We start from the raw sequence: 11,628 nt of genomic DNA, 5'->3' as shown, positions 1-11,628 counted from the left end.
TTATTTATGTTACAATATTTTTATATGAAAAATACAAGCACTACCAACAAAAACCTATATAGGTTTATACGTGGTAAGGCGAGTCACTACTCATTACAAAACAAATTTACTCAGTTAATACATAGTTCTTAAGCATTAATTTACATTTCGTTGTACTACGGTTTCTAAATTAATTATTATCTCACAAATATTGCACTTTTACAAATTATATTTTGTGCAATAAAGTTTTAATTCATAAAATATTAGTAACAATTTCCCTTCGAATTATAAAATAAAGAAATAAATATAAAATCATAAAGAATGTCAATCAAAAAGAAGTCGGCCCCAAACTAAGTTCGCGAGGTTTAAGTTATGGGATACTGAACTCAACGACACTATATTTTATAACATATATAAGAGCTCAAGATGTTCAAAATTATTAGAGTGGGCCTAAAGTCTACAGCTAGCTGTCTTGAAGTTTGATAGGTCTTCTTCTCCTCAGCAGTGGGCGAAAAGAACTTGAAACTATGATAGATAGTGGACAAATAGTAGAGTAATATTTCGACATTTAGAAATCAATACATAAAAATAATTACCTACAAGCTGAAAAAGTTTCGCAAAATTTTTTCATAGGCACTGTAGAATAACGTAAAGGATCTAGGATATCTACCTCTCGAAATTTTATTATCTGTAGGCCTTACGTCATAAACTGCCACAGTACAAAGTATGCTGTGTGAGCTGTATATTAAAAACATAACACTATATCGTGGTCACAGTGTAAAAACAGAACATTTTTCGTCGGTGAAGCCGTGATAATTCCAGGCAGCGCCACAGGCAGGTTTTGTGAATTTTGTAAGCGTGTCACTGCGCCTGACGGCAGATAAAACTGTTTGGACCGAGGTTTGTCAACTTTTTAGTTCACCTACAAAGTTTTTGGTAAGTTTTTTACGTAGTTATTTAATCCATCTGAGAAAAAGCTATTTTATTAAAGTCTTGTTATAAAGTGTTTTTTTTAAAGATTTTCTCATAATAATCTATATGTATCTCTATTTTTTTTATATCATAGTGAGCAAATGAGCATAGAGATTGCCTGATGGTAAACAAATACTGCAGTAAGTGGAAACCATCAATCAAAAAAGCAAAGCTTATAATCTCAATAATGCTAATCAATAAAATAATACAAAGGTCTCATATGCAAACACAAAAGCAATGGACGGGATACTTAAAAAAACCAATTCCTAAATGGAAGGTTCTTATTTTAGCAGTTTCTGTAGTAGTTAAGGAAAATAGGGAACTGATCAATTTCACTTGTGGAAATGTGATTTAAAAGTGTACCAGCATTTCCACAGCGAATCGGAACGAATCGTTCCAATTACATTACAATTACATTGTAAAAGACAAGCAGACATCTGATCTGCATAATGCTGAAGAATGTTAGGATGGTGTTCTAGTAGAAGATAAGCGATAAGGAATAGAAGACACTGATTTCATACTAAGAGAGGAATTTCGTTCGAATACTGCTGACATTGACAATGAACAAACATAATCCCTCCGGTAACTTAGAAATAAAGAAAAAGCGGTAGGTAGTCTTTAAAGACATGTCAGATGTCTTGGGCGACTTGAATAAAATCTGACTCCAGTATTAAAAATAGCGTAAACAAATCAAGGGCTTCGCCACACCTGCAGGCAACAGCAGATCAAGTTACCCTACATGAACCTCTATGGCACGGTAATAGCGGCGAGTTTGCAATGAATTTGGGTAGGTTGATGTGCTGCAGTTGACTGTACGTGCGTAGCGCGTGGTCGTTACTCTGGCGAATTGTTTTGGTTATTCAAAATTAATGACGTATTTTTGTTGGATTTATAGTCAATGCCAATAGAACCAATGATTGTAACAACACCTTTTAAAAGAGTAAGGGCTGAGTTCCTGGCTGAGATCTTTTCAGCCTAAGACTACGTTCTGACTCGGTGGTTTGTGACTTACATGTTATATTACTGATAAAAAATTATACATAAATTTCTATTTAAAAAATGGTAAGTCCTTCTGGCATAATAGAGACCAACACCGTTTGAATGAGTTTCTTTCGGCATTTCTTCTCAGCAGTGGTCGTTCCGAAATGCTAGTAGTTTGTAGCTTTGGTAAACATCATTTAATTTAGAATATGACGTGAAAAAGTGCCTGTGAAGGCCTAATTTCTGAATAAATGATTTGATTTTGATTTTGGTAGACTCAGTTAATAAGATAATGAATTAAGAGCGTAACGAAGTTTATTTCAGTAAATGATTTAAATATCGTCCTGACTACTTATTTCCAAAATCCTTAATAGTTCGATAGTCAAAGTGTTATGTGTTAGTGTTATGTTAAGTCAAAGTGAATCAAAAGTAGTACTCGAATACCAAAATACATGATATATTTTGATATTCGAGTACTGAGTAGAAATAAATACTTCTTTTGTGTTTCGTTACCGGCTCAAACAGTTATATCGATCGATAGCTATCACTGTGTACAAGCATTTAGCCGCAGAGACTTCCGCCTAATCCCGATAATGGAGCAAGATTTGTGTTCGCTCAATGAATTGTTACGAATTCCATAGATGCCGTCGATAGAATCCATTTGGGAAAGTTATTTTTAATGGTTTATTGGATTTTAATATAATATATTAAGGGGATTGTGTTGACCCGATGAGAAGCGACGAATTAGGATCAACAAATACTCGATTGGTGATTCTTTCGCTGTCTCGTCTTTGCGTCACAGCCTCGAATGCATCATCGCGAACCCGGTTGCATTCTGGGTTGTGACACCGTAAAACCTGAGATCACCGTAAAAGATAAACCTAACAATTTTGAAAATGTCTAGTCTACCGCCTGACGTCAACTCTTATCTTTCAACTGCCAAGGCTACCTTATCCCTTAGTCGACTCGTACGCAATCCTCTCGAGGATATAGAGGGGTCCTTTTTAAAGAGGATTCACACGGCACAAATATATTTGAAATCCTCAAAATCCTTTCAAAAGAGATATTTTACGAAACTTTCTAATATCATAACAATAAATATAATAATTAATAACAAAATAAAAATTCATTCATACAATCTAAACATGTGTTTGTATGTACAAAGGGGACCCCAGTTTGAATTTCTGAGACCGATACATGAAGGCAAAATCCCTGGTAAAAGACCTCCTGGCCGCCCTCGAAGAAAGTGGTTTGATGACATAAAGGGTTGGACTGGACTTAGATACAACAACTGAAAATAGCGGCCCAAAGCCGCGAGGGTTTCCGTATGATGACCTGCAAACTTCAATTCGTAGATGGCACCCCATGATGATGATGACAATCTAAACACTGTAATAGTATATATATATATATATATACCGTTGTATTTAAATAACAATAAAATAAATAAATAATAATTCTTTATATAGTCAGTCATCTCAACTAGTGTTAAGACGTCAAAGAGAAAAGCTCTTAGATGTTTAATCAACACATAGTTTCTGTGAGTGCTCCGACCAAGTGACCTAGAAATTTTAATATCAGGGAAGAAACTTCAATGACGTATATGATGCGTTTTTAGCAAACTTCAAAGGAAGCGGAATGTCAAGTTTTTGGTATTAGGGATTATTTTTTGGTTTAGGGTGAGTTGCACCAATCTATCTTTAGAGATTTTAACCTTTGCGCCGCTGGTGTTTAAACAAAATGGTGTACTTTAAATTTTTCTGCGCAGGTAAAGTTAACGCCAAAGTTTACTGTTGCAACTCACTCTTGACACAAATTAAATAAACACTATTTTATTATATGTATATTGTATTGTTTTCTCTCGATTTGTTGGAACGGAAGTATGATAGATACCTTACAGTCCTATTCCTCATGGCTGAGGGTCGAATGAAAAAGAAACAGCAACTCTCTTGGCAATAGTAGTTTGCCGATGCCTTCTCTATTTTCCGTCATCGAAAACGTGTCTATGAAAACTTTTCTAGTATTCTACTGAGGTCAGATTGGTCTACAAACTAATATGGCACGAGTAGGATTCGAACCATGGAAGGTTCGAATAAAAGCTCTGTGATAGATTAGTGACTACTAATTTTAATGAAATTAAATTAACATTACATTATATTATATTATAGATTACATTATACATCCAAATCTTTCTCAGAAATGTTATTCCATTTGATAGTTCCTATGTAATTCTGAACACCGTAAAAATCGACGCGGCAGTTTGAGTATTTCGCGAACAAACAGACATGATACATATTATAAAGCTAAGTCTTCAGCTTTATAATATATAGTGATAATTTTAATAAAGAGAATGAAACATTTTAACTGCAAGTGGACCACGTGTAATGAAATATGTTATCTGTCAACAGTAACCAATGACAATGAAACACACCTAGTGAGAAAACGATTAATTTTAATCAATAACCGAATGCCTTATCTTTGTATTTCTCGATAAGAAGAATATATATTTTAGGGACCTGCGAGCTGGGTGTTCAGTTTTTATTTAGGTTAATTTTTTGGAAACTATGCGATAATCGATACCAATATTACAAATGGAAAAGTCTGTCTGTCACGCTTTCACGAATAAACCGCTGTCTTTGTTACACCTAGTACCTATTTCATATCTCCGACGTGAGGAAGCAACCGGGAAATTACTCAGATGAGAGAGTACTTATTTCATATATTTAGATTTCACCAAATACATGTTTTATTAAAACTAGATGCTACCCGGGGCTTCGCTCTCGTGTGAATTATGAGATAAAAAATAGCATATAGCAATTTTGGATAATGTACCTTTCTAATGGTGAAACAATTTTTGAAATCTTTTCGTTGGTTTCGGATATTACCCGCCTCAAACATACAAATGCTTACCTCTTTATAATAATAGTATAGATTATTCTGTAGCTATACTAGGAACGTATTTTTGTTGTCCTTTAAAAGTTGCCAGAAACAAAAATAAATTTTAATCACAGGTTAAAATAACAAATGATGGTTAATTAGCTTGCAATGTATTTGTGAATTCCAACTTGATATATTGTATCAGCGTTGGCTGATAACAAGAAAAAATATAGATAATTTCGTTGCCATTATACTAGTGCATTTAAAGTTGTGTTTAAACACAGTTGTATAGATAAAGAAAATGAGTAAAAAAGAAAAAAGTAAGGAGAATAAACCGAAAGACATTAAAGTGAAGAGAAATAGAAGTGGACACAGTGTAAGTGATTGTGAAACATACTTTTTATTCTGAAAAATGAAAATATTTAATGAACAACTTACATTGGTAACAAATGGCAGGAAACTCCTAAAGTATAAGCTACCTGTGAATATCATTATATAAATGAAATATTATAATGCAGAAAAACTGCAATGCGGTCCACGAGGGATTAGGGGGTGTCTTGTCCCAGTCTTTACCACTATCAGAAGTGGTCCCCAGGACCAGTTCCAGACTGGGAGTAGTTCCCCTAACCCTCCACCTGATGGTGTGTGGTTACTGCAACCTAAGGACGTTTCAACACGACGGGTGTCACACGCGCGTTACCCGCTTTTATGCCTGGATCTTTTGCCACAGTGCCCTGTATTTACACAGTTTTTCTTACTCTTCAAACTGGAACACAATAATGCTGGTACTGCTGTTGGAGGCTGTAATATAGATGGGATAGGTTTCCATCCAACTGTACCAAGGTTTCCTCTACTTTTGATAAAAACAATAGTGTTTTATATTTCAAAACAGAGAGATAGGAAATCTACTAATAAGTATAGTGAACGCTTACATATTATAAAATACCTCTGCCGCATCTGTCTGTCTGTTCGAAATAAACTCAAAATCTACTGCATGGATTTTCATGCGGTTTTCACCAATAGATAGTGTGATTCCTGAGGAAGATTTAGGTGTATAATTTATTATGTTTTACCAGAGTGAAGTCGGGACGGGCGGCTAGTAATAAATAAAATATAATATGTGTGGTGAAATTTTAAAACTAGAAAAAGATTTTTTAGTTTCATGTGGTCAAATGGTGTTTTTCCAAATGGACATTGTTCACTAGTACAGTGGCCACATATCTTATGGTAAATTACATATTATTTCGTCTTTCTTTTAAGAATTATATCACCTTTTAGGCTACGTTGATAATACTGCCCATAATATTCGGTATTTTGGCAGCAGCTGGCTACTCTATATACTTAGAAGTAAGTACTGTGCCGGACCTACCACAAATAGATTTGAACGCATGGTGGGGACCCAATGATACTAAGACCAATCAAGACACATCTGTAAGGCCTTATAAAGTGGTATTTTCTGACGGGGTGAGTAGTTTTTTGGTAGTTTTTAATTTGTACAGAAAAGGTGAATAAAATCTGGACTTCATGGATTTAAGACACTAATTTAATCGATAGTTTAATAGGATATATGCAGCCAGCCTTTCGGACACGATGCCGCAGGGCAACGCTCTTGATGGGATGTACATTTTTTTATATTCCTAATTTAGTTTTAAAAATAATAATGAGATGAAAAAATTTTGGAATCGAGCGGGAATTGAAAAGCGTGTGTGTCATGTATAACAAATACATTTAAGTTTAGTTTTATGTTTTTATATAACGTGTTATAAATAATTCAAATAAAGATAATAAAAAGAGAAGCACACATTTCACAAGTACAATAGTTTTCGAGATAAACACTAACAAACATAAACTTTATGTGACCAGACTTTGTAATCACCATGCAAAGTTTACGAGAAATAACTAGAATTATAGCCTACCTCTTTATATAACATAATATAATTTTAACGCCAAATCCTAAATTAATAATCGCACCTGAAAACTAGCGATAAAGGACTATTAAAATAAATCCTTTCCCACATTTCTGCTTTTCCACGATAACCCTTTATTATAAACTAGCTTATTGACCGCGGCTTCGCCCGCGTGAATTTACCACATTTTATCGAGATGAAAGGTACCCTGTGTGCTTCTCCTTAGTTTAAACAAAATTTCATGAAGATTGGGTAAGCAGAAGAGGTAACAAACAAACTTACTTTCTCATTTGTAATATTAGTTAGGATTTAAGGTATAATTAATTCTGACTAAAAGCCAAATCTTTATTCATTTCTCATGTAAAATGATTGGATGTAAACCGCCTAAAATTAGATTATAAGCTCAAGAAAAAAATATCTTGAATGTATTTTTTTTTCAAGAGTGTAAAATAAAATCTCATACAAAAGTAAAACCCTTTGAAGTTGTAGTTTGTAGTCACAAGTTCGAATTTCGTTCAAATAATATGTTTTCCATGCTTTCAAATCTTGGAACAGTCAAATAACGAATACTCACCGAATGATGTTTTCCTAAAGCGCGCCCGTCGTAAATCTCTGGTATCGAGAGCAAACATATTTTTCAGTGGACCCGAACTACAAAATATAGAATGATTTATGATCAGATTGTACGTTTGGACGTAATCGTTGCTTGGAAATGAGGATTTGAAAATGTCACTCTGCTTTTTTTAGAGACCTCACAAAAGTATTTGATGGAAAGATAGATAGATAAGATAGGTATTATTATGTTGATTCTTTTAATATAACTTGACTAACGCAGACTGAGGGCGAGTTACACCAGTCTTTGACGTGGACTTTCACCCGCGCGCCGCTGATGTTTAAACAAAATGGCGTACTTTGCGTTTTTCGGCGCAGGTTAATGTTAACGTCAAAGTTCACGATAACAATGCAACACTTTCCATTTCATCTTGTTATTGGAAATACTTTTGTTCCGTGAACACTACATTGGTTCACTCAGCAAAATCCCGATATGATACGAGGTGAGCATGGGATATAAAGCTGATAGGCGTCGACACCATTCTTAAATAGGGTTTACAGACAGAATTGAAGACAAATCTTCGAAATTTGTTTTCCAGCTGTATGAACGACAAATGTGAGGATTCAAGAGAGAGAGAGAGAGCTATTACTATATAGATATAATATTACTATATAGATATAAAGCCAAATCAAGAAAATTTTAACATTGTTGTTCCTATTCACAGCCTTTACGGACGACAAATGAATCTATATTTGATTAATTCACTCTATTTCAATAAAATAAAAAAAAAATGTTTTAGTCACGATTTTGTATCTGGTCGGACAATGTTAAAACTATAATGTAATGTATAGAGTAAGTACCTATACAATAATATTTTAGAATTAGATTTTAATTGTTCAATTTATTTTTTCAGCTCATATACGATCTGAATCAAAGACAGGAACGTTACAGAGCAGACACAAAAGGCAAGAAGAGTCTTCCAGAAGTAGCTTGGACATATGGAGTCCATTCTGATGGGTTCGCTCAATTCTTTGCTCATTGGCTGTTCAAATGTAGTACAAAGTATCCTGAGAGAGTGAAGTTTTTAAACCAATTCGACCATTTCTTGACGAATATTCAGGGACTGGATATCCATTTTATACACGTTAAACCAAAAGTACGGAATGAAGTAAAGGTAAGAACAGCTTGAATAACTGCATAGGCAATAACTGTATTTCCAAAGAGGGTTCGAATCAGTCAGGCGGCCGGTCATAATATCAGAGATAGATGGATGAAGTTAAGAATACGCGTTGAATATGAGAGAGAAATAAATGCGAAATGTCGAAGTTAAACTATATTTAGTTATTAAGTGTATTTTGTTATTAAGTGGATTTTCAAATACTCCTGGACCCACTCCTTATAGCTTAGTCATGTCTGTCCGTCCGTCTGACATCGACTTAGCATAGAGATTTTTGTAGTTAGAAAACTATTAGCTAGCCACTTACACAATCAAGCGGACATAACAACTGTGAAAAAAATCCAAAAGGAAAAAATAATTGTACTTATTAAAATTAATCGTTCAAAAATTTTCCGGGCAAAATTACGCGAGTAGCCTTCTTCGGCAAGCTATAATAATCAATATATTTATCTTATACCTATGTTGTTATTTCAGGTAGTTCCCCTGCTCCTTCTACATGGATGGCCAGGGTCAGTGAGGGAGTTCTACGAAGCTATACCACTGTTGACAACTCCTAAACCAGGTTATGACTTAGTGTTCGAAGTGATTGCTCCCAGTTTACCAGGATTCGTGTTTTCACAGGTAGATATTCTATTAGTTTATTAGGTCGCTAGTAGTTTATTAGTTTATCGCATTTCGCTAAGGATGACAGTGGGAATTAGATAAAATAAAAGGATTTGTGCTTGGACAATTATGAATAAAGAAAAACGCAAAAAGTATCAATTCACAATTGACAAATATATAATAATCTTCACATTTTTCCTTTTTTATAGGCACCAGTCAGACCAGGCTTGGGGAGTCCACAAATTGCGGTGATAATGAGAAATCTGATGCAAAGGCTAGGTTTCTCCCAATACGTGGTCCAGGGTGGAGATATTGGTCATTTTATTGGTTCTGACATGGCCACATTGTTCCCTAATCAATTATTGGGCTTCCATAGTAACATGCCTCTCAATTTCCAAAAGAAGACTATTTGGACCTGGGTATTGGGAGGTGTTTGGCCAACGTTGGTCGAACATGATCACACTGACCGTTTGTACCCATTGAGGAAACATATAGAATTCTTTTTGGAAGAATCTGGATACAGCCATATTCAGTCTACCAAACCTGATACTATAGGTGAGATTGATTTTCTCTGTTCTCTTTTTTTTTGATAAAAAAAAAACCATAGACAATAGCCACCTAATTACATTAACCTCTTTTTTATATTGTATGTGCTTTTATTTCTGGTATAACTTAAATATACAGTATAACTTAAATTTATGTATATTATATGTGTGTTGACTTCACTTAAAAGTGGGAAAAGTTCAATTAAAGCGCTATCCACATATTTCCGGGTCAGGACTATCCGTGTTCCGAGTTATCAGTTTCAGTGTTCCCGTCAAGGACGTGCCATCCGTCTCCCGCATTCACACATATCAGGGAAATCTGTGTCAGTGTAATGTATAATCAGTGTATCTTAAACTTTATTTACCTTAAGATATTTTCTCTCTTAGAATTCAAATAATGTGGATTAGAAAGATTATTCTGTCGAACAACTTCAATCAAACTTTCGGTGTTCATTTTATACCTACTTACTTAAAAAATCGGATAGCACTGTCAGTTCATCCGTGCCTCGCAGCGAGCTCCGGGACACTGACGATCCGGATGCGCCTGTGAACCGACCGATTTTTTAGCCGTCCCTGACGGAATGACGGAACACGGTAGGGACGGGAACCGGAAATGTGTGGATAGCCCCTAAAACATTAATTCCAAATAATTAAAACAGAAATAAGTTGGATAATTAATTAAGGAGGAGGGGGGGGGGTTTCAAGGCGTTTTTATCATAAAGTGCAAACATCATCATCCGATGACATAAATCATGCAGATGCTTATATCAAGTGGAAATACGTCATACGCTGCTAATAATATTTCAATGTTTTGTTTTAGGCGTAGCTCTCCAAGATTCTCCAGTAGGCCTCGCCTATTATATCCTGGACCGTTTCATGATCTTCACAGACCCGAGCAACAAGTTTGAAGAGGACGGTGGCCTCTCCAAGCATTACAACATGACCAATATTGTCGACAACATTATGCTGTATTGGGCTACAAACTGTATAACCACGTCTATGAGATTATATAAAGAGATGGCTGGGATGACTGAATTGACGACTGTTTTGGCCAAGTAATTAATAATGCATTTTTTAAAGTCATAGAAGTGTCATATAAACTGACGGTTCCGATAAAAAAATAAATTATTTATGCTTCGGGTAAACTTTTGCAGGGGGATCAGGGGACACAATGTTGAATAGCTACTATACCATTGCATGATTCAGGCCAAAATATATATTTTTTAATTCAACTATATAATTTATCAAATTTTCTGTATACGTTTGAACAAAGACGTCATGATGACGATCATGGACGAAAATTCTATCGGACCAAAATTACTTTGGTGCGAAGGTTGACTGGGAGAAAATGTCAGTGTAATTTAAATACATGTATGTCTTTTCAAGTTGTGTTACTGGCAGGTAGCGGGAGCAGAGCGACTTTCCTTGTCATTACGCGTTGACGCGTTAGTAATATTATATGGTTTAATGTTATCAAATACGTCAAGATAATTCTAAAATCTGTTTCAGAATTCCAACACAAGTTCCCACATGGGGCCTCCGCCTGAAGCACGAACTGTTCTTCCAGCCAGAGTTCACTCTTAGATGGAAGTTCACCAACCTCCTTGGCACCACCACGTTGGACAAAGGCGGCCATTTTGCTGCTTTCGAAATGCCTGACGTCTTCGCTGACGACGTATTCAAAGCTGTTAAGAGTTTCATCGATTTTCGAAATAAGGTGGTGAAATAAAAAATTTTTTTTTAATGTTCCTTTTTTCTGTATAGTTTACAGGATTTATGTGTCTTTCTTTCTCATCTAATCGTTTTCCCGCTTGATTCCTCAGCCATTGAGCGTCAGAGACCGGGGTCCTACTTTTTCGTCTCCACTTCGCACAATAGTCGGCATCGCTAATTGTCAGTTTGTCAAACCATTGGCGTCCTGCAATGGTTTGACAATGGATAGCAGGATTTATATGTGAAAAGTGTGAATTATGGAAAGGGCAATGAACAAGAAGAAAATATTAAGTTTATAGGAATAGCTTCGCCTCGTTTAAT

General features: G+C 35.2%; 1 protein-coding gene across 1 annotated transcript; it reads left to right on the top strand.

Annotated features, from left to right (window-relative positions):
• The first annotated feature begins 4,979 nt into the window (after positions 1-4,979).
• On the top strand, positions 4,980-11,338 carry LOC128680877 (juvenile hormone epoxide hydrolase-like). The gene is made up of 7 exons (XM_053764346.1): positions 4,980-5,185; positions 6,088-6,273; positions 8,183-8,443; positions 8,921-9,067; positions 9,259-9,604; positions 10,415-10,649; positions 11,104-11,338. The coding sequence occupies exons 1-7, from the start codon at positions 5,111-5,113 to the stop codon at positions 11,321-11,323; spliced, it is 1,470 nt and encodes a 489-aa protein (XP_053620321.1). The 5' UTR covers positions 4,980-5,110; the 3' UTR covers positions 11,324-11,338.
• The last annotated feature ends 290 nt before the right edge of the window (positions 11,339-11,628 follow it).

Source organism: Plodia interpunctella, chromosome 25 (assembly GCF_027563975.2).
Source record: "Plodia interpunctella isolate USDA-ARS_2022_Savannah chromosome 25, ilPloInte3.2, whole genome shotgun sequence".
Classification (NCBI taxonomy): domain Eukaryota; kingdom Metazoa; phylum Arthropoda; class Insecta; order Lepidoptera; family Pyralidae; genus Plodia; species Plodia interpunctella.
This window is presented reverse-complemented; position numbering and strand designations above follow the sequence as displayed.